Source organism: Dama dama, chromosome 10 (genome assembly GCF_033118175.1).
Source record: "Dama dama isolate Ldn47 chromosome 10, ASM3311817v1, whole genome shotgun sequence".
NCBI classification, from domain to species: Eukaryota; Metazoa; Chordata; class Mammalia; order Artiodactyla; family Cervidae; genus Dama; species Dama dama.
Window position 1 is genome coordinate 17,925,233 of NC_083690.1, and position 27,610 is coordinate 17,952,842.

General features: G+C 46.2%; 1 protein-coding gene across 1 annotated transcript in view; it reads right to left on the reverse strand.

The window, feature by feature from the left end:
- Nucleotides 1–6,514: 6,514 nt before the first annotated feature.
- The window catches only part of SYT17 (synaptotagmin 17), an 84,716-nt gene continuing 63,620 nt past the window's right edge, over nucleotides 6,515–27,610 (reverse strand). Inside the window, exon 8 of the mRNA XM_061153971.1 lies at nucleotides 6,515–7,955. Within this exon, the coding sequence (XP_061009954.1) occupies nucleotides 7,759–7,955 (197 nt within the window). The 3' untranslated portion in view covers nucleotides 6,515–7,758. The remainder of the gene's footprint in view (nucleotides 7,956–27,610) is intronic.

Genomic DNA, 27,610 nt, shown 5'->3' on the forward strand with positions numbered 1-27,610 from the left:
TCTCCCCTCCCCTCCTTCTCCCACCTCCCTCCTCCCCGCACACTGCGGTCAGCTCAGAGTGACTGCTCGAAGGCTGCCCCTGGCTGGCCCGCTTTGGAGAACTAAGAGGAAGCACAGTCCTGCTTCCAAGCCACGAGTGACCTTGGGCGTGGGTTTGCATCCCTTGGGACTGTAAGATGGGACAATAGCAACATGCCCATCCCAGCCTGGCACAGGAGACAAAGCATCTTGGTGCCCTCGGACAAAGTGAAAATATAAGCCAGCATCTAGAGCCGAGGTCTCCTGGGGCAACTCACCCGTGGATGTGATTTGTTGGATCCGTGCTGCGTGGGCAGCACTAGTGGTAAAGAACCCGCCTGCCAATGCAGGAGACGTAAGAGATGAGGTTTGATCCCTGGGTCGGGAAGGAAGATCCCCTGGAGGAAGGCATGGCAACCCCCTCTAGTATTCTTGCCTGGAGAATCCCATGGACAGAGGAGCCTGGCAGGCTATATAGTCCATGCGGTCGCAAAGGGTGGGACACGACTGAATCGACTTAGCATGCACGCACGTGCAGTGTTTTAAATTTCTAAAAATTTGTTGTCAGGGTATACAATCAGGAGATTTTAAGTGTAAGTCCAGATTTCTGCGCTTTGTTGAGAATCTGAAGATCTGACAAGATTTAAGCCTCATTTGCTCACAGGAACAATTTCGCGGAGCTCAATGGACATGAGTTTGAGTAAACTCCGGGACTTGGTGATGGACAGGGAGGCCTGGCGTGCTGCAGTCCATGGGGTCGCAAAGAGTCGGACATGACTGAGCGACTGAACTGAACGGAACTTAGAGAGGGCGCCCCCTTCAGGCAGGGCCTCAGCACTTGGGTTCAGCCGGTCCCCACCTCGTCTGCGCGGCGCTGAGCCCAGGATTCCCCGCAGCGAGGAGGAAGGGCGGGGCATGGCATTTCCTTCCGGGTCTTTTGGAGGTTAAAGAAGGCACTGGTAGAAGGTTCTTGATGTAGAGGAAGTGTTCAACAAAGAGAAGCAAACTTTGTCGTTAGTGTACGGTTCTAGTGTGGTCAAACTGAAATCATGGTGTTTCATTGGAATCTCATTGCATTTGTGAATGGATACCTCTGAAAATCAGAGTCTTCCTGTATCCCCAGGCAAGTCACTCTGCCTCTCTGAGCCTCTCTTTCCTCCTTTATAAAATAGGGGATAATAACAGTACCTGAAAGTGTTAGTTGCTCAGTCGTGTCCGACTCTGCCACCCTATGGTCTGTAGCCCCCAGGCTCCTCTGTCCATGGGATTCTCCAGGCAAGAATACTGGAGCGGGTTGCCATTTTCTTCTCCAGGGGATCTTCCCGACCCAGGGATCTAACCCAGGTCTCCTGCACTGCAGGCAGATAATCTTGACCCTCTGAGCCACCAGGGAAGCCCCCAATAACAGTGCCTACCTCACCAAGTTTAAATGTAATCATTTGTCTGTAATACTCAGCATAGAAGCTGGCAAATAGCAGGTGTTGAATGCATGATAGCAAATTTTGCTGTGATTGTCATTGCTCCTGTGCAGGTCTTTACCTGGCCTTCTTTGAACACTTCACCCTTTCTCTCCTGAAATGCTCAGCCAGGTGCCTTGACACTTCGTGTGGCTGGCATTCACCAGGCAAAAACGTGTCCCAATCGCTCACTTTCTCTCTGCAACAGCCGGCTGTGCCTGCGAGGAAAACTTAACTCGTGCCCACATAGCGTGCTTTGCCAGCCCACGCAGGGCTGAAAGCCTGCCAAGGCCTGACTCATGCTCGGAGCACAGCCCAGGCCCATTTTCAGCCACAGCAGAACTCTACCCCTTGCCTCAAAGCTTTGTGGGGGTGTGCCCCAGAGCATGCACATTTATTCTTTAGAAATGACATGTTTATTATATGTGATATGCACATACAACTTACTGTACTAATATACTGTGTCTGTTATAAAACAGCCCTCTCCCAAATTGACTTATTTAAAAAGTTCATACAAAAAATATAAAAATGGAAGACAGCTGGGATGCTTTCTTCCTACTCTCCATCATCTGGTGTGCTGACTGTCCTTCAGGGGCCCCTGCTGTTGTGTCAAACACCCTCTGTGTGAATGGACCGGGTGGAGAAGGAGGGTCATCAGACATAGGCCACTGGAAATGCTTTTGAAAAGTGGAGGGTCCTTTGATTTGGCAAATAAACCTCCTAGATGATCCGTGTTGATAATAGGTGATGGCTGGAGATTTTGGTAAATGAGATCATGACCCTGCTCTGATGGAAACACGACAAGTATTTGTGACATGCTCGGTCCAGAGTGTGGTTCATGGACGAGCAGTGGCGGCATCTCCTGGGAGCTCATTAAAAGTGCATAATCTCAGGCCCCAGCCCTGACCTGCTGAATTGGAATCTGCATTTTGACTAGATCCCCAGGGAATCATATGTACATTCACGTTACCTTGCTCTAGACAGGGATAAGCAAACTTTCTTAAAAATTCCATTTTTTAAGAAGAATTAAGAATTCTTTTAAGAAGAATATATATAAGGTGTACAACATGATGATGTGATATATATATACATATATATATACACACATATATATAGTGAAATGATATGGCAAACTAATTAACGTATCATCTCCTTTTGTGTGTGCTGAGTGCACCTGAAATCTACCCTTTGCAAATTTCTGGCATTCAATACTGTGTTATTAATTATAACTATCATGCTGTACCTTTGATCTCTAGACTTTTTCATCCTACATAACTGCAACTTAATATTTTTTTTCTGTAAAGAGCCAGATAGTAGTGGCTTTGCAGGCCACAACTCTGAATCTTAGGAATGAGCCTGACTGGGTTTCAGTAAAACTGTATTTACAAAAAAGAGCAGTGGGTTGGATTTGACCTGCAGGCTATAGTTTGCACCCCCTGCTCCAGACTTCAAGTTTCCTGTTTAGAACATGGGCAATTTATTCACTTAACATATAGGATCTTTGCTGCCATTTGGAGGTTGTAGAGGTCTCTTTGTAACACAATATATATTTTCTGGTTTCTTACAGACATTACTCTCCCCTCGACCCTATACATGCACACAGACAGCCACTGTGCTCATGGTGGCCTGTGGGTTCAGCAAAGGTCTGTTTTTTCTTCCTATCATCTATCTATCATCTCCTTTAGTTTCTTACCTTTTAAAAATTGTCATTTATTTACTAGTAAGTAAAATAAAGTTCCCTGTCCCTCACCACCATTATAAAAGGGACAGTAGAGGCTAGTTTATTCCATACTTTCCACTTCAGGCATATCTGTATCTGTGTTCAAATTTCAGACCTGCTTCTGTGTGACCACACACTGATTATTTAATCCCTCTTAACTCCAGTTTCCTCATCTGAAAAATGGGAACAAATCAATACCTTCCCTCATACAAGTGCTTAGAACAATGCCTGACACTTAAGTGCACAATATATGTTAAACTACCATGAGATCACTATAGGACCCTCAAAAACACTGAATTGGAAGGTATAAAATTGAGTAGCAAAATGACTTCCCAAGAGATAACCCCTGCGACCTTCAGGGCAATGTCTTCCAGTCTTTTTTCTAGGCATAAGTTTAAAATTTTTGCTTAGTGGTGCTCATTCCAAATTATTTTAAACTGTAGTTTTGACCCTGAAAAAAGGAAAGCGATCCCACTGGCACTGGAAGACAGGGCACCCAGAAAGGAAAGGAATCAGGAGACGTGACGGCTGTGACACCCGTGCTTCTGCTGTTCTGTCTATGACCAGCAAACACTGCCCGATGCGAGTCCAGTAGGAACAGCCAGCAAGCGCAGTGTGTTAAGACCCTGCCGGCACTATCCTGGCTCATCCTCACACCACCTGCAGCCTTGCAGGGTAGAAACGGTCATCCTATTTTCAGATGAGACAGTCCAGCACGGTGGTCAGCCACACCGGCTCTGAGTAAGAGTGTTAGGGCCGCTGCAACAAAGTTCCAGAGATGGGGTGGCTCAAATAGCACAGTTTCACTGACTCACAGATCTGGAGGCCGCAAGTCCCAATTCTGGGTGTTGGCAGAAGCGGTTCCTGGGAAGGCGCTGTCCTCAGCCTGGGTCTCCAGGCCTCTCTCCTTGACTTGTAGATGCCGTCTTCTCCCCACGTCTCCGCACATCATCTTCCCTCAGTGCGTGTCTGTCTCTCTGTCCTCCCCTCCCCTTAATGTAAGGACACCAGTTGTATTGGATCAGGGCCCACCCTGATGACTTCATTTAACCTGAATCACCTTTAAGGAGCCCCATCTCTCAACACAGCCACATGCTGAGGTCGTGGGGGTTAAGGCTTCAGCACACGAGCTTGAGGGAGATGCAGTTTAGCTCACACCAGGCTCTAGAGTCAGCCAGGCCTGGGCTGGCATTCTAGCGTCATTGCTTACTCACCACTTAATCTCATGAAGCCTCAGCTTCCTCATTTATAAGAGGGAACTGACAACATCTCCCACGTGGGTTGCTGCAGGAGGATGAAATGAGACATTTAGCACTTGGCACGGTGCTTGGTCAGTCCTCTGGTTGTTGGGAACGAGGGCAGCAGGTGCTGGGGATGCCCCACTTGCCACCCTCAGTCACCCAAGTGCCCACGAGTCTGCTGTGGGCTGGACCACACATGGGGACATCTCACCTGCTTGAGCACACCCTCCTTCTCTGCCCGGGGAGTTCTCTATGCCACCCAAGTTGGCTCAGCCCAAAAGGACAGTGAGTGCTGAAGTGTCCAACACTGAATGCCAACGGGGGCACCCCTCAGGCCCTGAGCAATAAGATGCAATAGTTAAAAAGTCCAGTTTCCCTGTAGCAGTCACTCTCAAGTGTATTCTATTAATATGTGGGTCCCCAGCATGACTGAGCCCTAGCTGCCCACAATGCCAGTTAAAGCAGGCTTTGATGGTGTTCCTCCTGCCCCTGACTTATCCTTCTGTTTATGATTTCTGGGCTCACCTCCCAAATAAACCATCACACCCAAGTCCTTGCACCCAAGTCAATCCTAAAGGAAATCAGTCCTGAATATTCATTGGAAGGACTGATGCTGAAGCTGAAACTCCAATACTTTGGTCACCTGATGGGAAGAGCTGCCTCGTTTGAAAAGACCCTGATGCTGGGGAAGATTGACGGCAGGAGGAAAAGGGGATGACAGAGGACGAGATGGTTGGATGGCATCATCGACTCAATGGACATGAGTTTGAGTAAGCTCCGGGAATTGGTGATGGACAGGGAAGCCTGGCGTGCTGCAGTCCATGGGATCGCAGAGTCAGACACAACTGAGCGATTGAACTGCACTCAACTGAACCCAAGTCATTGCCTCAACATCAGCTTCTGAAGTGCCCCACATAAGATAATGAGGAAACTGGGGCCCAGACCAATCACCATGTAACCTCATCTCTAGTCCTGTCTTCCCTCATTCTGTTTATTCTCTCATATTTCTCTCCTCTTCTGTGCAATCATGGGCAGGAAGCCGTTTTATAAAGTTTCTCTCCTTAGAAACATAACCTAAGGCAACCTCCCTATCTTTCCTCCTTGACCTTCACGCCACCTCCACTCCAGAGTGGGAGGCACCAGAGGACTCACGAGGGGACTCTGGAAAGCCCAATGAGGCCAGGAGTGGATCCATCTCAGTCCACGAGGTTTACCTAGGTCAAGCCCCTTTTACTGGGCATGGCCAATAGAAAGCTAAGGAGCCATGGCTCTTGTCCTGAATAGTTTTATAAAAAAAAACCTCTTACTTTCCACACCTGGAAAATGGGGATAATAATAGCTCCTTTGTCAAGCGGTTGTTGTGAGAATTAAATAAGGCTATGCCAGCATTGGGCTTAGCATGCAGTAAGGCTTACAATTAGAGGTAGTTGTTATAAAAGTTAAACAGAAATAAAAGCTTCTTGTGGGAAGGACAGGAAGGAGCTGTTATTTCTGTCTTGGCAATTGAAACTGGGTCTGAATGATGAGTATGAGTTGGAATTATTAAGCTGCTAGTAACCATGATGCTCCCTGAATGGGGAGAGCCTGTCTAGGAGACAGAGTGATAAACAAAGCCCTGATTACTTCATTTGAGCCCCTGGATCCAGCTATGCCTAAAGCCAGGACTTCCTTTGTTGCTTAAACAATTTGGTGTTAATTTCCTGTTGCTTGCAACAGGAGGGACCTAACATAAATCCTTATCTTCTTTTACACAAGTTCTCCTGTCAGTTGTCAGATGAATATACCTTAACATTTTAACTGTTCTTCCTGCCCAGACTACACAGAGTCTTACCAACAATGTCCAGCATGACTGGTTATACCCACTGTGGCCCTCAAGTGTTGCAGCTGAGACCCTAGGTATAATGGGGCAGGGACAAGCCATCCCTGTGCCTGGTCTGAATTCTGGACGCATGAGATCTGTGAGCACGATAAACACCAGTGCTTTGAGTTTTTACACAGAGATAGTAACCGAAATACCCTTCTACCCTCCATGGCCGTGTTCATGAAGAAAAAGATAACTCAAATGCATGGCACAAATAAATAATCTTTAATTTCAATAAATAGCTCCCCATTATACCAGACAATACACTGTGGGAAAAGATACAGAAGCATCCAACAGAGAGAGAGAGAGAGAGAGAGAGAGAAAGAGATCTATTCTAACTACACTAATTTCTTAGCACGAGAGAAGTGACTTTGGTTCACACGAAACACAGCGAGACCCTCAGAGTGTGACAAGGAGGGAGACTCTTGGAGTGGGGCGTGGTGGGCGTGGTGGCCATTTTATTCCACGTAACCGTCCTCTGCAGGTCTTCTGGGGGTCACAGTCACCATGATTCGGTCAAAAAATGTTACTTCTGCTCTATCATATTCTATTAACTTGCTATTCACACACGCTACTGTTACTGAGGGTGGGGTCTTGACACACAAGAGCGCGGTGGGTGAAACTTCACTGACGGGCAAGGCAGACAGAAGGAGTGCTCAGGCCTGAGGTCCCGGCCAGCGCCTTGCTCACCAAGGGGACACAGAGGCACACACACACACAGACACACACACACACACACACGCTCACGTGAGGGCACACACGCCAGAACATCCACACACACCCCCACGGGGAGTCCCCAGGGAGAAGCTAACACAAGGACGGCTTCAGCGAGGCCAGGAGAGGCTTCTGACACTGGAGTATTTTTTGTTGCCATTTGGTTTCTTCATATAGTCTAATCTATGTATCACACCCACTAAAGAGAAAAGTACTTACACGTTGGGGGAAGGGTAGCAGGTCTGAGGAACCTCTGGGGACAGCAGACGGTTCGGGAGTCACCCAGTGGGTGCGCATTTTGGGCTTGGGGGGGTCAGGCCTCCCAACACTGGCCAAAGTGAAAGTGAAGTGAAAGTGTCAGTCACTCAGTCGTGTCCGACTCTGAGACACTGGCCAGACTCTTGGAAAATTTCATCTCAGTGGAGGCTGGCACCCTCGGGGAGGTCTTTTCTCTGGCCTGAGGGTTGAAAGTGCATTTTGGGGCGGGAGGATCCACGAGAGCAAGCGCTGCCCATAAGTCTCACGGCAGAGCCCGCTCAGCTCGCGGCTGATGGATGGATGGGGCTTCTGGAAAGTTCTCAGGCCTCGCTCCTCAAGGGCGGCCAGTATGTGAGCAACAGTCCGCGTCCTCTCAGTTCTGAGAGGAGTTGGGTGTGTATGGGTGTGTGTGTGTGTGTGGATGGAACAGTATACACATCGGGCATGTTTCTTTTGTCCTAAATTTTCTTCCTTTTTTCCCGGCGGCCCTCAGGTCACCTCCAGCGAGGCAGGGGACACGCGGTCGCACTCGGCCCGGGACCGCAGGCTGTGCCACTGCTCCACGGCCGTGCGGTGGGCGCTGAGCATCCGCCGCCAGTGGTTCGATTCCGAGGGGCCGGAGGAGTACTGGCCGATGACGACCCTCCCGATGAAGTCGTTGCTGCTCTTCATGTTGTGGCCGAACACTAGAGGGGCGGGGGGGCAGGACAGAGGCGTTAGTCTCCACACGCCTCCACGGCAGGCGCGAGCCCTTGTTTCCGGGCCACTGTTTCCTTTAACCCGAGAAGTCCCCGACTCCCTCCTCCCCCTCCCACGAGTCCCTCGGCTGCAGCTTTTGACCTCTGACCCTGCAGCCTCACCACGCTTCCCTCAGGGCACGACAGCCGGGTAGTCCCGGCGGAACCGCCAGCCACCGCTGGCGTCCGGCTGAGTGCTCGAACCAGGTTCTGAAGGCCGCACTGCTGACGCGGGGGGCTGGCTAATTCTCTGTGGGGGCAGCCTGTGCGCTGGAGGCCGTCCAGCAGCACCTCAGGCCTCCACCCACCAGCTGCCATTTGCACCCCCAGCCCAGCGGTCACAATCCCCAAATCTCCACACATGACCCAGTATCTCTGGGGGCTCAATTCACCCCAGATAAGGACCACCTGTTTAAGCTGTAGGCCAGGAGAACAGACATCCGAGGTGAATCCTAGGGCTTCCCTCATAGCTCAGTCGGTAAAGAGTCAGCCTGCAATGCAGGAGACCCTGGTTCGATTCCTGGGTTGGGAAGATCCCCTGGAGAAGGGATAGGCTACCCACTCCAGTATTCTTGGGCTTCCCTTGTGGCTCAGCTGGTAAAGAATCCGCCTGCAATGTGGGAGATCTGGGTTCGATCCCTGGGTCAGGAAGATCCCCTGGAGAAGGGAAAGGCTACCCGCTCTAGTATTCTGGCCTGGAGAATTCCATGGACTATACAGCCCATGGGGTCGCCAAGAGTGAATCCTGGCTCTGTCATTCGACAGCTCTGGGACCCCTGAGACAAGCCCCTCATCCTCTGCCACCCTCTTCTTAGTAAGTGCAGCCTTGGCACTTAATACGTGCTCAACAAACACTACACTGCTCTTTCAATCCTCAATTTCTACCTGTTGACCTTTACGAAAGAGACAGGCTGCAGAGGCAAGGTTCCTGAGAGAAAGGGCTCTGGCAATTTCTTCTCCCTTTGTTGCACTGTATGTCCCTTCAGAAGGCTGTTAATTCCCATGCAAGCTTAATTCGTGTCTTTCAAGCCTAATGAGATAGCTTGATTTATCTTCCCAGCCGAGTTCTGCCTAATTCCTTATCTGCATGTGGGGAGTCAGGGCATGCCATCTCGCTGACGGGAAAGCAGGCTGTGTTTGTCTGTGTTATAAATGAAGGACTATGGAATGGGGACTATCAAAGATTCACCCAGCGTGAGCAGAGTGCAGGCGGGCAGATCCCAGAAGGGGTGCCCATTATCAAACAAACCAGCTAAAATATGCAACCCAAAACAGAGACTGAATGCTAACAAATCTCTGTTCTCCTCTGTGGGATTCACATCAAGAATTTCAAATGATAAAAATAAGGGGAAAAAAAGAAAAGTGGAAAAACAAAAACTCTATCCATTGTTTTAAGCCCCGAAAGACCAAGAGTGAACTGGGCTAAGTGACCTCTCCATCAACAGTGTCCCATACCTATCAGCTCCGTGAACAAAAACTGGACCATGTTCATTTTTCGTACATCTGATAAAGTGGTCACTATGCATAGGTAGACCTTATTTATAGGGAAACCCTTTACAGAAGAGAAAAATTAGGAATAGAATCTTTGCTTAATAAAGGATTGCTGAGAAGCTGATGCATCTGAATAAACAAAGAAGCACAACTTTTTTGAATAGGCAACATGCAGGACTCTTGAACCACATCTCACGGGGAATGGAAGGTTAAATTTTCACCAAATGAAAACACGTTACCAGTGTCCCTTTCCCTGTAGGTCTCACATCTAAAGCAAGATACCAGGAGACCATTTCAGACCCCATTTGGAATTTCTCCTTGGGGATACAATGTTCTATCTTCCTTTGCCTCTCCAAAACTTAAGAATGAAAATGGAGAAACAGCCTAGTAAGTGAGTATTGGTTTTGCTTCTTTGGGAAGTGGTTTTAAGAAAAGAAATCTCAAATGTTCTCAGGTACTGTTGGTGAAAGAGGAAGGAGTTTCATCTTTTGGGCAGAGTATCTGCTCAAAATAAGAATGTCATTGCTTAAGACCCAGCAATTCTACTTCCAGAGATCTGTCCTGTAGAATTACCTGCATGAAGGGATAAAGATACACATAAAAGAATTATCCACCATAGGAGCCCTCAAGCCAAACCTGGTCTGTACCTGTTTTCTGTAAATAAAGTTTTACTGGAACCCAGTCAAATCCGTCTGTTCACACAATGCCTGCAGCTCTTTTGTGCTATCGCAGCAGAGTTGATTAGCTGCAAGAGGGACTGTGTGGCCTTCAAAGCTGAAAATACTTACTATCTGGTCCTTTACAAAGATGTTTGCCAACCCCTCTTCTAGAATATCATTTGTGAGCATGAAAAATGGAAACAACAAAAACACTTCATGAGGAAATATGACAGGCTGTTGATATCCTGCCCACCCTGGAGGCTACCCGTAGCCTTTGTTGCTGGCATCCTACCATAAGCACCCACTGCTCTCTGCCTGGGACATGCCAGTATATGCTGACCACGTGACTTTCATAGGGGCCTTGGGCCAACACAAGAGCAACTTGACCTCAGAAAAGGCTGGGGACTAGGGTCAGCCACCCAGACTGTCAGCCATGCTTGCACGACTGAGCCCTAATCCAAATTCTAGACACGGAGGCTTCAGTGAGCTTCCCTGGTTGGTGATCCTCTGAGCATGTTGCCACATGTCATTATTGGGAGGATGAAATGCTGTCCACGCGACATTTGTAACTCATGCCTGGTCTCTCCTGGACTCTGCCTTTTGCTGATTTGAGTCTTTATCTTTTCACTGCAATGAACTGTAACCATGAGTGTAACAGCCTTTCCGAGTTCTGTGAGTCCTGAAGAATCAGTGAACCTGACGGTTGGTCCTGCCTCCCAAGCTCCAGTTACCCACTAATGGATCATCCTTCACTGGCCTGCCTCCCTTTCTAGTCTCACTTGCCCAATCTCTTACAGTATTTCCTGGGATCACCTTCCTAGTAGCCTGCTTGCATCCAAGTCTTGTCTTAGGATCAGCTTTGGGAGCACCCAGATGAAGAATGGAGAAGACTAATTAAATAATTTCTGATGTGACAATACCATGGAAACCAGCACCATGGTTAAAAATGAGATAGACCTATATATACAAGATGGAAACATCTCCAAGACATATTGCTAGGAGACAAAACCTAGTTGCAAAACAGTATATATAAACACAATCTCTTTTTGCTTTAAAAAAAAAAAGAGGTGATATTGGGTTCGCCAAAAAGTTCTTTCCGTTTTTTCCATAAGATCATAGGGAAAAACCCAAATGAACATTTTGGTTAACCCAATATACAGACTAGAAAACAATATCTGGAAGACTATTCACAGAATTGTTAAGAGTAGCTCTCTCTAGGGAGGGGAAACAGAGAGAACTTTCTACTTTCTGTATTTATTATATAAGTATGTACAGTTTGAGCTTCTAACAAGAATATATAATTTTGGGGAAAAAAAATAAAGGAAAAAATAAGCGTCTATTAGAGAATCTACAGCAAAATCAGCAGAAGGGGCAGAAGTATGAACGGAAATCTGATAGCCTACGCTTCTTATCCCAATGTGCGAAGTAGCTTGGCTTGGTGAATCATTCAGCTCCCGAAGGGTGGTCGTTCCTCAGTGATTCAGCCTTTCTGACGGGAAGCAGTCGTTGCTTCGGCCATCTGAGCTAATTGGCAGACTTCGGGACTTGCAAATCACTTGGAAAAGTTATGGCAATCTTAACAGTCTTTTAAAAGCCAAACTTTTAAAATGCAAATTATAATACCCTGAATAAAACTAATGACTTCTATCATAAACGTTGCCTGGGAGAACATCAAGTTTGCCATCTCTGTTAATCTAGGGATTGTGTTGGTGGAGAGCATAGGGAATTACACTGGATACTGACTAAATCCAGAGAGCAGCTCAGAGACAGAAGGCTAGATATCCCTGCCCCCCTCCACCCTGTACATAAGGAAGCCAAGTCACTGAATGAGCTGGTGGTAACATGCAGTATTTGCAGTACAAAAACCGAAAAACCAAAAAAAACAAAAAAAAAACCCTGTACGTGAAGTGAATTCCTCATAACTAGATCCCTATATTTCTCCTTTTCAGAAACAATAACATCTAGAAATTTTATTGTGAGGCACCCCAAATATCCCCACTGACTGTTATGGGGGACTCATTTTTACTGCCATCATTAGTATATATCTGTACAATGTAAATGCTCTAATTTATCCTCATCGTCTGGAGGGATTTTCTGAACAACCTGAATAATCCAGAGAGTGACAGAAAGGCACAGATGTCAACAAGGACCTATTGTATAGCACAGGGAACTATACTCAATATCTTGTAATAACCTATAACAGAAAATAATCGAAAAGAATGTGTATGTGTATAACTGAATCACTTTGCTATATACTTGAAATTAACACAACATTGCAAATTAACTATATTAAATTTTTAAAAAGGTATAGATGTCGCAAAGTCCTTGCACAAAACCTGTGCAGAGGGGGCCTCACGTTTTCTCTTAGATCTTATTTACTATTCATAATTTAGACATAATTCAAATATACTTGGTCATCTGCTTTCCCCATCTGGAGTGATTTTAATCAATTTAGTGGACTGTGACTATCAGACAGATACCAGAACTTAAAAAAGTACAGAACAGGGCCATTTGGTGAAGGCGCAAACAATCCTTTCCGCCTTCATAGAGCCTGGGGATAGTCACTGTGTGATCATTTATTTATTTATTCGAACTTTTTATTTTGTATTGGGGGAATAGCCAATTAACAATGTTGTAACAGTTTCAGGTGAATAAGGAATAGACTTAGTCATACATATACATGTATCCATTCTCCCCCAAATCCACCTCCCATCCAGGCTGCCACATAACACTAAGCAGAGTTCCATGTGCTATATTAATATAATATGTCCTTGTTGGTTATCCATTTTAAATACAGCTGTGTGTACATGTCCATCCCAAACTCTCTAACCATCCCTTCCACCTGGAAACTGTAAGTTCATTTTCTAAGTTTGTGAGTCTATTTCTGTTTCATTTTCTGTAAGTTCATTTGTATCACTTTTTAGATTCCACAGATAAGGGATGTCCTGTGATATTTCTCCTTCTCTGTTTGACTTACTTCACTCAGTATGATGCTCTCTGATGGTTCGTTGTTATGGGGGGCTGCTCTGAGCGCCTAGGGCCATCCATGTTGCTGCAAATGGCGTTATTTCATTCCTTTTAATGGCTAAGAAATATTCCATCGAAAGCCTTCCTAAGAGAACAATGCAAAGAAATAGAGGGAAACAATAGAATGGGAAGGACTAGAGATCTCGTCAAGGAAATTAGAGATACCAAGGGAACACTTCACACAAAAATGTGCACAATAAAGGACAAAAATGGTATGGACCTAACAGAAGCAAAAGATATTAAGAAGAGGTGGCAAGGATACCCAGAAGAACTATACAAAAAAGATCTTAATGACCCAGATAACCACGATGGTGTGATCACTCACCTAAAGCCAGACACCTGGAGTGTGAAGTCACATTAGGCCTTAGGAAGCATCACTATGAACAAAGCTAATGGAGGTGATGGAATTCCAGCTGAGCTATTCCAGAATCCTAAAAGATGTTTCTTTTAAAGTGCTGTAGTTAATATGTCAGCAAATTTGGAAAACTCAGCAGTAGCCACAGGACTGGAAAAGGTCAGTTTTCAATCCAATCTCAAAGAAAGGCAATGCCAAAGAATGTTCAAACTACTGCACAATTACACTTATTTCACATGCTAGCAAGGTCATGCTCAAAATCCTCCAAGCCAGGCTTCAACAGTACGTGAACAGAGAAATTCCAGATGTACAAGCTGGGTTTAGAAAAGGCGGAGGAACCAGAGATCAAACTGCCAACATCTGTTGGCTCATAGAAAAAGCAAGAGATTCCAGAAAAACATCTGCTTCATTGACTGTGCTAAAGCCTTTAATGGTGTGAATCACAACAAACTGTGGAAAATTTTCCAAGAGATGGGAGTACTAGACCACTTTATCTGTCTCCTGAGAAACCTGTATGCAGGTTAAGAAGCAACAGTTAAGAACCGAACATGGAACAGCAGACTAGTTCAAAACTGGGAAAGAAGTACGTCAAGGCTGTATATTGTCATCCTGTTTATTTAACTTACATGCATATAGTACATTTTGCAAAATGCTGGGCTGGATGAAGCACAAGCTGGAATCAAGATTTTTGGGAGAAATATCAATAAGCTCAGATATGCAGATGACACCACTCTGTAGCAGAAAGCAAGGGGAACTAAAGAGCCTCTTGATGAAAGTGAAAGAGGAGAGTGAAAAAGTTGGCTTAAAACTCAACATTCAGAAAACTAAGATCATGGCATCTGGTCCCATCACTTCATGGCAAATAGATGGGGAAACAATGGAAACAGTGACAGACTTTATTTTCTTGGGCTCCAAAATCACTGCAGATGGTGACTGCAGCCATGAAATTAAAAGATGCTTGTTCCTTGGAAGAAAAGCTATGACAATCCTAGACAGCATATTAAAAGGCAGAGATGTTACTTTGCCGATAAAAGTCCATATAGTCCAAGCTATGGTTTTTCCAGTAGTCATGTATGGACCATAAAGAAGGCTGAGCACCGAAGAATTGATGCTTTTGAACTGTGGTGTTGGAGAAGAGTCTTGAGAGTCCCTTGGACTGCAAGATCAAACCAGTCAATCCTAAAGATCAGTCCTGGGTGTTCACTGGAAGGACTGATGCTGAATCTGAAGCTCCAATACTTTGGCCACCTGATGCAAACAGCTGACTCTTTTAAAAAAAAGACCCTGATGCTGGGAAAGATTGAGGGCAGGAGGAGAAGAGGACGACAGAGGACGAGATGGTTGGATGGCATCGCCGACTCAACGGACAAGAGTTTGAGCAAGCTCCAGGACATGATGAAGGACAGGGAAGCCTGGCGTGCTGCAGTCCATGGGGTCGCAAACAGCTGGACATGACTGAGCAACTGAACAACAACAAATATTCCACAGTATATATATGTGCTATATCGTCTTTACCTATCCCTCTGTTGATGGACATTTAGGCTGCTTCCATGTCTTGGCTATTGTAAACAGTGCTGCAATGAGCATTGAGATGCATGTATCCCTTCAGATCATGTTTTTCTCTGACATATGCCCAGAAGTATGGTAGCTCTGTTTTTAGTTTTTTAGGAAACCTTCATGCTGTTCTCCATAGTGGCTGTACCAATTTACACACCCACCAACAGTGAAGGAGGGTTCCCTTCTGTCCACACCCTCTCTAGCATTTATAATTTTTGGCTTTTTTTATGTTAGCCACTCACACTTGAGTGAGGTGATATCTCATTGTAGTTCTGATTTGCATTTCTCTAATAATTAGCGATGTTAACATTTTTTTCATGTGCCTATTGGTCATCTGTATGTCTTCTTTGGAGAAACATCTGTTTATGTCTTCTGCCCACTTTCTGAGTGGGTTATTTGTTTTAATGATGTTAAGCATCATGTGATCATTTATTTTTATAATTTAAGATTCTGAATCTGTAAGAAAGCTCAGAGTCTGGGTTAATGGGTCAAATGAAGTACAAACAGTTTTCTATCAAACAGTTAAAATTTTAAAGCCTTTTTAAAAGTGTAAGTGGAAAGCATTTGGGAAGTAGAAAATTTACTCAAACCCCTTTACTTCTCCTCCTTGCCTGATTACAGGAGAGTACCAGCTGTGCCAGGAACACGCTCTGAGCTGTCACACTTCTCTCCCTCCAACCTCGACAGACCTCCAACACCCTGACAGCCACAGTCGCCGAGCATCGCCCTCTGTGTGGACCAGTGAGTCACTCAAGTCCATCTCTCTCCATCCTCAGATGGGGAGTGGACACAAATGGCACATTACACTTTCTGGAATTTCTCTCTACAAAATCACCAACACATGTGCCTCTGTGGTGCCAGTCACCATGGCCATGCAGGTGAGGAAGTCCCAACTGGCAAAACCAAAGCAGGATGAGAGGCTCAAGGCTTTAAAGGAGTGTGGAGAGCACCACTCCTCTACGAAGCACCTACTCTGTATACGGCCCAGGACTAAGCACATCACCTGGATTAACTCACTTAAACTTCACACCAACCCTCTAGCGTGGCATTTCTCACCCTGTGCACTGCTGACATTTGGGGCCAGATCACTCTCTGTGATGGGGGCTGTTCTGAACACGGCAGGATGCCCTGGCGCGTCCCGGCCTCTGCCCACTGGGCACCACTAGCAGTCCTCTCCCAGGTGTGACAACCCAAAGCAACTCCAGACACGGCCAAACGTAATCCACCCCCTCCCCTTCCACTGAGAACCACTGCTCTAAGGCAGCTGCTGTCATCGGCCCATTTTACAGCTGGGGAGACCGAGGCCCAGAGGTGCAGGGAGATTCCTGCTCCAATCAACATCTAGGTGCCCCGAGTGAGTCAGGGGCAAGATGAGGCTTGCACATGTTGATATTTCCTATAAAAATGATTTTGTTCTTTCCTGAAAGAGCTAAACTCTTGGTTGCTAATTTAGTTTGCCAAGGCAGACGGTTCTGGAAGGGAAGCTGGATGACTTAAGAGTGTGGGTGTGATAAACACTGCAAATGGAAAAAAAAAAATTTTTTTTTTTATCTTTTACCAGCAGGAGCAGTCTTGGCTGCTCCCCACTTTGCATGCTTGGCTCACAAGGTGATGCCCCCATAAGCTGGGAGGGCCCCACTCATGGAACCTCACCTTGTCACTGTTCCCTGAAAGCCACCTCTTGGGTGCTGAGTGGAGCTGCTCCCCCGTTTCTGAAAAAACTGCATTAAGCGACCAAAACCCATCCTCGCTGTTCCACAGTCCTCCCAAACTCTTCACTGGAGAGGGATCCCCACGCTTCATCAGGTTGATGTGACTTAGCTCTTGGGGGAACCCAATGCAGTCTACATGTCCCTGCTTCCTCTCCTTCCCCCTCCTCACAGGTCAGCACTGACACGCCTCAAATGTGGTACCCATTCAACTTCTGCAAAACCTCCTCAAACTTCAGTTGATTCCCTGCATTTGTGGACATGGAGGCTGAGTGTACCCCACCATTTGGTATAAGGGGTCTGAGCATCCACACAGTTTGGGATTGGAAGTGAACCTGGAACCAACAGCCTGTAAATACCTCTTTTTTCTTCTCCCTGAGACCTAGAAGCTGTTTCAGGTTTTTCTTTAAAATCAGGTAGATCATATTCTTTTCCAGGGCTTTGGTTTCTCCATTCACACAATAAGTCGGGGTTTAAGGTCCCTTTCAGCTTTGAGATGTCTTTGGTTCTAAGACGTTTCATCCATGACTTAAGGATGATGTTTTTTACCCTTTCTTAGCTCATTCTGTGATTCATGGCAGCTGCTTGGACAGAACTTTTTCTCCATGTTTTCCCTTCTAACATCATCATGACAATTTAGATAACAGTATTACAGTAATTTAAAATCAGCAACGCTGAATCCTGACTTCTTTTTACTAGGCACTGAGTAAATATCTATACCTTACCGACATTTCTGACTCAACACCACCATTCTGTTAGGGAAGGTGCTATTTATACCCCCATCTTACAGATGGGGAATTAGAAGCTCAGAGGGCTTAGGAGGTTGAGTGTCCAAGCATGGGCACAGAGGGAAGTGAAACTCAAAGCTCATTTCTTCTCCTCCCATCTCAGAAAGAAGAGACGTCTCACCCATTCCTCCCTTCCATGGACCCTGACACAAGACAAATGCAAGATGAGGAGTAAAAATATTCACAACAGGTCCTCAAGCCAGCATGTCAAGGCCAGAGGTGCTGAGAGTCAGAATGGCCCTAAATCCCCTCATGATGGTGCCTGGTTGGAGACCTTAACACCGCCTCTCTGAGGCCCAGCAGGGCCAGGTTCATCTCCAACATCTGAATGGATGGCTGCTTCTTCAGGGGCGCAGCAGCCAAGGAAGTTGTCTCATGTTTAGGGACTACTCAAAAGTATAATAGCAGTTAACGCTTATATAGAGCTTATCATGTGCCAACCCTGTTCTACAGGCTATCGATACACTAAATTATTTTGTCCACATAACTCTAGTTACAAGGAGAGGACTATTATTATCTGCTCGGGTCTAGAGGTCACACACTGGCATCATGGCCTGCCTCCCAGAAGATGGACCTGGAGAAAGCCTTAAGCAGGCTCGGGTCATTTGGGTGCAAAATTCGGGGATACCAATACTCTGAATTGATCTAGAAAGGGAGATGTAGATACCAGATGGGGACATCTCCTGGACTTCTTAGACTCCTTGCCTTCAGACCTGTCACCCCATTTAAAGTACAAGGCCTAGGAGAGAGGCTCCTTTTGCCCAGGTCTGCAGGCGATGCTGGCTTGAAGTGTTAGATTCCTTTAATGCAGCGGTTCTCAGCTGAGGCCAATTCTGTCCCCCAAATTTGGCACTGTCAGGAGACATCCGGTTGTCACAATTAGGGGTGAGGGGTAGCCGCTGGCATCTAGAGGGTAGAAGCCAGGGATGCTCCTAACCATCCTACAGAGCACAGGACAACCCCCCAACAAAGAATTTTGGGCCAGAAGCTGGCCCAAAATGTCAACAAGTGCAGGGGTTAAGAAACTCTGCCTTAAGGGAAAAGCATGTATTTTGGGTTTCCTTTCTTTAAGACCGAATCCATCGACATCAAAGGAAAGTCACTGAGACCCAAGACGCTACAGAGATCTGCAGGGAAAAACAGCTGGGAGGGGAGATGGAGGGAGAGAAGCCACCTCACTGAGCTCAAGAGGGTTTGGGAGCTCAGCAGGGAAGAAATTTCAGACTAAACTCAGGGAAAGAGGAAACTGGGGTGAAGGGGAAGGTGCTGCTGAGAATGTCGCCGTGGCTTATGAATCAGACCCTCCTCCTTTCCCAAGAGAAAGAAGTCAAGATTGAGACTTGTTTTACAATTCCTTCTGACCACGGCCAGACCACTTCTTTGTGCCTATGTGGAAACTGAGCCATGTGGAGTCTGCATTTACAGGGACAACATATGGGTTGAAGAATCACATTCAGATCTGTGTGTGAATCACACCATCTAGGAGGAAGCATTTAAAAGTGTGACTATAATGTAATGTGCTTGTTTTTACATGAACAACCAAAACTTACACATCTGAATGAGGATCATTTTTGTACATTTGTCTCAGAGATGCTGGCCCTGCTTTGGGAGAAAATGTTCTCGGCAAACTGTCTTCTGAGCTAGTTACAAGACACCTGTTAAAGCTTTAGATGATGTTCCTTGTCTTCTAAAATAATTGAGGAAATAAAAGGAGAAATACCATGAACATGGTAATCACTTGGAAGACTTTTAAAGAGACCAGTGCCTGGGCCTCACCCCAAGAGATTCTGTTGACTGGTTCAGGGGTAGGAGACTAGATGCTAGTGTTCTAGAACTGCTCCCCAGGGGATTCTCATGTGTGGTCAGATCAGACCCTCTCCATTAGAAGCAGATCAAAATATCCATTGATTTGGTAGCTGAACTGGGAAAAAAAAAAATCCCACATGTTTGGTGTCAGAAATGTTGTAAGTAGGGAAAGACAGATTTTTGTTTTCACTGTGTTCCAATAAAACTTTATTTATAAGAGCAGGAAGTGGGCCAGATTTGACCCAGGGGCTGTGATTTGCCCATCCCTGATCTATATGAAGCAGCGATGCTCAAAGCATGGTCCCCGGACCAGCAGCTTCATCATCACCTGGAGCCTGTTTAAAGTGCAAGTTCTCAGGCCCCATCATGGATCTACTGCATCAGACCCTTGTCCTATATAATTTTTCTTATTGCCCAACGGGCACTCTTCCCTAACCTGCAATGTGGGTCAACGCAGCACGTGTCTTGAATCCTAGAGCAAGACAAGGTATCAAATCCTAGTGACAGGTAGAGGCCCAGGTGGGATCCAGCCAGCATGACCGTGATAGACCTGGGGATGAACTCAGGTCCTGATGACCTCCTGGGTCTCTACTCTTAACTTCTCTTGGCACTTAAACAACATCCCAAATTGTGTTTTGAAAGCCAGGACACTAATTTGAATGGGAACATTCCTTTTTTTGCCACACCCTGGCATGTGGGGTCTTAAGTTTTCTGACTGGGGATTGAAGACACACCCCCTATATTGGAAGCAGAGTCTTATCCACTGGACCACCAGGGAAGTCCTAAGGGCACATTCTAGGATGTTTAAATGTCACTCTACTTTTAGAATAAATACATAAATTGTTGTATAGTTACACACTGAACTACTATATTAAAAATGTGATGAAAAGCTATAGGTACACATAATTATATGAATAAATTTCATAAGGATAACACTGAGTGAAAGAAGTGGTATGATTCCATTTCCATAAGCGTCAAAAAGAAGCAAAATGAATGTATGGCAAGAGAAGTCAGCACAGTGGTTCCCCTGGGGGAGGAAGCAGTAACTGAAAGGGGCCCAAGAAAATTTCTGGGAATGTTCTCTTTCTTGATCTGAGTGCCAGTCACATGGGTGTGTTCATTTTATACAAATTCATGAATTGTATGCTCAAGACTGATGCACTTTTCTATATGTATATTACACTGCAACAAAAAGTCAATTTTAAAAAACAAGAAATGGGACTAACGTCTATAAGTGACCTTGAAATGCATGAAAGAAAATGAATCAAGAGACAGAGAGATTGGAGATATGTGATGATAAAGCAAGCAGAAATCTAGGTGGCGGGAATAAGGATGTTGACTGAAACGTTCTTCCAAAATTTTTAAAGCTTCTTAACAAAATGTTGGGATTAAAAAAAACAAACCAGGGACTTTCCTGATGGTCCAGTGGCTAAGACTCCATGCTCCCAAAGCAGGGAGCCTGGGTCTGATCCCTGGTCCAGGAACTAAGATCCCACATGACACAACTAAGACCTGGTAGAGCCAAATAAATTCAAAAATTCACAAAATAATTAAAAAAAAAACCCAAACACACAAACAGCCCAATTGTGCTACTTTTATATTTCATAGCCTTTACTTGCTTCCTTATAGCATAGAAATATCAACTTCCAGGTCTGTATGGCCATGCGGTTCCCAGGCTGGTCACAGGGCCTCGGATCCTGCAGCAGGAAGGCAGCGCGTGGTGACTCCCTGGGGACACAGGAGGGAGCAGGACAAGACTCCCCGGGGAGGCGGCGAAGAGCCCCCAGTGGGTCCTGCCAGCTCGTCCCAAAGACCACAGAAACCAGACCACACTCTGCCAGAAACACGTCTTGTGCCTGAACTGAGGGTCTCGCCCCCTGAGGATCTGTCCGCTCACACCACCAAACAAAATTCAGGTCGACTCTGGACCACGGACCACAGGAAACACCCCTGCCTTCAGTGTCCTCCTCCTTCCACATGGAAAGCTGATCCACACCATGCGTCACTGGGGAACTGCAAATTAAAATCACAGCCACTTGTTTCATTCAAAAAAATTACCTACGTAGAATAAAACCCATCCATTTTAAGTATGTCAAGTTTTCTCCCTAGCACTTAACATCATTTCTACTTGGCATAATTCAGACATTTTGTTTACTGCCTGTTTTGTTTACAACATTCAAGCTTTCACTTGGTGAAACTCAGATTTTTGTCCGATTTGTTCATTGTTGCAAGTCCAGCACCTGGCTCACAAGAGATACCCCATGAATACGTGCTGAATGAATATATACATTAATATGGAAGATGTCCAAGATATATTACATGAAAGGAGCAAGTTGAAGAAAAATATATTTATATATTTTGGATGCTAACAATAGAGGATGGAGATCTATACACACACGTGCACGTACACACACACATAGGTGCACACATTCCTGGGAAGAAGGCTACAATAAGTTGTTAAGAGTTGTGACCTTTAAGTAGGGGGACTGAGGGATTTTCATTTTTTATTCTACTCTCTCCTGTATGTTTGTATTATATACACATATGTATTATACATACATATATGTATATACATTTATACATACATATAATAACAAGATAAAAAAACCTCCTGTATTGGCAAGGGAGAAAGGGAAAGATACATCCAAATGAATGCAGAGTTCCAGAGACTAGAAAGAAGAGACAAGAAGGCCTTCTTAAATGAACAATGCAAAGAAGTACAGGAAAACAATAGAATGGGAAAGACTAGAGATCTCTTCAAGAAAATTGGAGCTTTCAAGGGAGTATTTCATGTAAGGATGGGCATGATAAAGGACAGAAATGATAAGGACCTAGCAGAAGCAGAAGAGATTAAGAAGAGGTGGCAAGAATACACAGAAGAACTATGCAATAAAGGTCTTAAAGACACAGATAATCACAATGGTGTGGTAACTCACCTAGAGCCAGACATCCTTGAGTGCGAAGTCAAGTGGGCCTTAGGAAGCATTACAACGAACAAAGCTATTGGAAGTGACAGAATTCCAGCTGAACTATTTCAAATCCTAAAAGATGATGCTGTTAACATGCTGTAGTTAATATGTCAGCAAATTTGGAAAACTCAGCAATGGCCACAGGACCAGAAAAGGTCAGTTTTCATTCCAATCCCAAAGAAAGTCCAGACTACCATACAACTGCACTCATTTCACGTGCTAGCAAAGTTTGCTCAAAATCCTTCAAGCTGGGCTAAAACAGTATATGAATAGAGAACTTCCAGGAGTACAAGCTGGGTTTAGATAAGGCAGGGGAACCAGAGATCAAACTGCCAACATTCACTGGATCATGGAGAAAGTAAGGGATTTCCAGAAAAATAGCTACTTCTGCTTCATTGACCACACTAAATCCTTTGACTGTGTGGATCATAACAAACTGTGGAAAATTCTTAAAGTGATGGGAATACCAGATACCTTACCTGCCCCTGAGAAACCTGTATGTAGGACAAGAAGCAACAGTTAGAACCAGACATGGAACAAGTGACTGGTTCAGAATTGGGAAAGCAGTTAATACATTGTATATTGTTACCCTGCTTATTTAACTTATATGCAGAGTACATCATGAGAAATGCTGGGTTGGATGAATTATAAGCTGGAATCAAGACTGCCAGGAGACATATCAACAACCTTAGATATGCAGATAAAACCACCCTAATGGCAGAAAGTGAAGAAGAACTAAAGAGCTTCTTGATGAGGGTGAAAGAAAAGAGTGAAAAAGGTGGCTTGAAACTCAACATTCAAAAAACTAAGATCATGGCCTCTGGTTCCATCACTCCATGGCAAATAGAAGGGGACGAAGTGGAAGCAGTGACAGAGTTTCTTTTCTTGGGCTCCAAAATCACTGTGGATGGTGACTGCAGCCATAAAATTAAAAGAGGCTTGGTACTTGGAAGGAAAGCTATGACAAACCTAGACAGTGTATTAAAAAGCAGAGACATCACCTTACTGACAAAGGTCTGTGTAGCCAAAGCTATGGTTTTTCCAGTAGTCATGTACGGATGTGAGAGTTGGACTATAAAGAAGGCTGAGTGCTGAAGAATTGATGCTTTTGAATTGTGGTGCTGGAGGAGACTCTGGAGAGTTCCTTGGACTGCACAGAGATCAAATCAGTCAATACTAAAGGAAATCAACTCTGAATATTCATTGGAAGGACTGATGCTGAAGGTGAAGCTCTAATACTTTGGCCACCTGATGCGAAGACCTAATTCACTGGAAAAGACCCTGATGCTGGGAAAGACTGAAGACAGAAGGAGAAGGGGCAGCAGAAGATGAGACGGTTAGATAGCATCACTGACTCAATAGACATGAATTTGAGCAAACTCCAGGATATAAAGGAGCCTGGCATACTGCAGTCCATGGGGTCGCAACAAGTTGTACTCAACTTAGCGACTGAACAACAGCCAACAACATTCCATGTCCCGTGTGACCCTGTCACATGACCACGTGCAGGTGACACGGACCCATAAACCACAATGTGGGGTGGAGTAGAGACCAGAGTGAAAAGTACTGCGCTCATCTTCCCAGGAGGGTCACTCGGCCCCGTCTCCCACTGAGTCAGGCCACACCACCTGTGGCATGGGGCTTGTTTGCAGAGCGAGATATTTCTGTCTGACCCAATGCTGATGGGCAGAAACAGGAAAGCCATTTGCAACTGCACAGATGAGCACCAATTCAGCCAACATGCTCTGCCTCAGCACTCTTCACACTCAGATGGCTAAAGCAAAACCTCTAAGAATGATAAGAGGCCACAAGGCCGTAAGGAGAAGAAACACGCCCCAAACAGGTGCATTACAGGAGTGGACTGGCTCCGAGTCCATGCCAACCTGCCCTTCACAGCTCCTGGAGGCCACGACCCCACCCACAAACCCCAAGGAGACCCACAGAGTCACTGCCCTTCGCTCAGGGTGTCCCAACCTCAGCATCCCTGATGTCCTCCTCTGTTCTGGGCACTCTAGGATGTTGAGCAGAGTCCATGGCCTCTGCCCCCTAGATGCCAACAGCTTCCCCCAAGTAATGACCACCAAAACTGCCTCTGGACAGTACCACAAGTCCCCTCAGTGACAAAAATTAGCTCAGCTGAGAACCACCAATCTAACTGCTTTTCTATGTCAGCAGGTGCCCAGGGCTAGCCAACCAAAATGTATTTGGTGAATTCAGTGCAAGAACTGCTGCTCTTGTTAGGCTGAATTCCCCAAGGCTGGAACTTGGTGGTGTGAGATCTCCCGCCGACACTGACCCTGGACCTAGAAGTAACATGTTCTTAGGGAGGCAGAGGAGCAGCTGGCTCAGGGTCTGGCACGCCTCAGCACTCTTAGGGCGTTTGCCTCTTGGGCGCCCGTGGCATAGACAGCCGTGTGGTCTCCAAAGCCTTTTCTTCCTGGACAAGCAACTGGACTACATTTCCCAGACTCCTCTGCAGGGAGCTGTAGCCAAAAGAGTCTGAGTGGAAGCGGAAGTGATAGTCGTAACTTCCAGGTCAGCCTCATAAAAACGTCCTATGCAAAGCGCAATCCTCAACACTCTCCAACCACCAGCTGGAGATGAAACCCTCCAAGGCCTAAGAAGATGGCAGAGCCACAAGATGGAAGGGGTCTGGGTTGCTGAATCACTGCATGGAAGGCCACGTGAGAGAAGACCCACAAAGGACTTGCAAGCGAGAAATAAGGACCGCAAAACCTTGGTGGCTGATCTATTGCAGCTGTTACCCTTAAGTAATAACGGTGCCTTTTGAGCAGGTCTCTTGAGCTCTCCAAGCTTCAGTTTCCTCCTCTGTAAAATGTGGATAATACCAATACCTTCCTCATTTGGTTGTTGTGAAGATCAGCTGAGACAGTACTTGGGACAGTGCCTGGAGCACAGTAAGCCTTGATGCATGCGTGCTCATTCGTGTCCGATTCTTTGCAACCCCATGGACTGTAGTCCGCCAGGCTCCTCTGTTCATGGGGATTTCCCAGGCAAGAATACCATAGTGGGTTGCCATGCCCTCCTCCAGGGGATATTCCCAATCCAGCGATCAAACCCATGTCTCCTGTGGCTCCTGCATTGGCAGGTGAATTCTTTACCACTGAGCCACCTGGGAAGCCCGAGCCTAATGATTAGTGTGGAGAAGAGCCACAACTGAACTCCTGCCCCTTGCATTATCCCTTCCAGGAATTCTTTTCCAAGGCACACTCCAGATCACTGGAGAATGATCTGCCCCATCTTCAAATACCTTAGGGACACTTTGGCATTTTAGGGACAATCCTTGGGCTTCCCTTGTGACCCAGCTGGTAAAGAATCTGCCTGTAATGCAGGAGACCTGGGTTCAATCCTTGGGTTGGGAAGATCCCTGGGAGAAGGGAAAGGCTACCCACTCCAGTATCCTGGCCTGGAGAATTCAATGGACTGTATAGTCCATGGGGTCACAAAGAGCTGGACATGACTAAACGACTTTCAGTTTCACTTTTCTTGTAATGAGGCTGCTGCTGCTGCTGCTAAGTCACGTCAGTCATGTCCAACTCTGTGACCCCAGAGATGGCAGCCCACCAGGCTCCCCCGTCCCTGGGATTCTCCATGCAAGAACACTGGAGTGGGTTGCCATTTCCTTCTCCAATGCATGAAAGTGAAAAGTGAAAGTGAAGTCGCTCAGTCGTGTCTGACTCTTACCGACCCCATGGCCTGTAGCCCACCAGGCCCCTCCGTCCATGGGATTTTCCAGGCAAGAGTACTGGAGTGGGGTGCCATCGCTGTCTCCGTGTAACGAGGCTGGGGCCCTCATTTTATCCCGTGGTTGTCCAGGCATTTCCTAAGCATCTTGGCCCTTCTGTACCAAAGGGGCCACTGAGAAGTCAGCGTGACCCTGAACAAGGATGGAAGAGGACCCCACCCATGAATCATCCACAGGATGTCTCTCCTCTGCTTCTCCAGCCCCAACAAAATGAGGCAGAATAAAATCTGAAAGCAGACACATAATGGGATCTTTGGCACCAAGCCAACGGACACCATTCCTGGACGTCTGTAACTCGGGATCCGTGGCTGAGAGTTAAGCCCCAAAGACACCCCTCCCCACCCTGCTCCTCCCCCTCTCCAGCCAGTGTAGACATCAGCTCCTGGAGACAGAGGGAAGGCTGAGAACTTCCACCCACTCTGCCTATTCTTCACCCACTTGTGTGATTTTTTTTTCTCCTGGTAAATAATGTCCTTGCCTAAGGACATCTCTAGACATAATTGCCATTATAAGTCAACTACATTCTGTCCTGATTTAATGCAGGGGTGGGGGTCAGGCAGACACCCAGGGCGGCAGTTTTCATGTCAACTTACAAACAGGGAAAGAAGATTACACCCACTGTGCATCTGCTGTGGGCTACGTGTCCTGCACTCACATCAGCTCACCCATCCTTCGTGAAGGCAGGAGACATATCTGCCTTGCTCACCTCTGTCTCCAGTGCTACACAGTCTTGGGCAGGCGGGAGGTGGTCAGTAAGTACTTATCCCCTAAGCACCCTCCCACGGCCCCTACTTATCACTGACCTCACTGCCTGAGTTACTCCCCTCATTAATGTGCTCTGGTCACTTTACCTTCCTTCTTTCCCTTGAGCAAGGTCATTGTTACCCCAGGGCCTTTGCATATGCCGTTTCTTCTGCCTAGCATGTCCCTCTCTCCCATCTCTTCAGGGCTGGTCCTCTCTCAGCTTCCCTGGTGGTCTAGTGGCTAAGACTCTGTAGCTCCCAAAACAGGGGGTCCAGGTTCAATTCCTCATCAGGGAACTAGATCCCACATGTCACAACTAAAGATCCCACTTGCTGCAACTAAGACCCAGCTCAGCCAACTAAGTAAAAAGAAATATTAAAAAAATAATAATAAAGTAATGCTCCCGGTCCCCTCTGTTGCCTTCCTTTACTCTTCTTTAGGTGTTTTTTTCTTGCTTATCTCACCCCAACTAGAATGCCAGCCATCAAAGGATGGACTATTTCTATCCTTCTGTTATTTGTCTAGCAACTAAGTACAGCACCGCAGCACTGTTGGGGCTTGATAAATATTTGAGGCTCTATAAGCCGGCAGTGGAGAGCCCAGATTCTGTTTCCAGACACCCCGAGTCTGCATGCTGGCTCCAGGGTCTTGAACCTGGTGTCCATCCTATCATTCAGTCTCCTCATTAGCATGATGACAACACCCACATCACAGTGTTACCGTGAGGACCAAA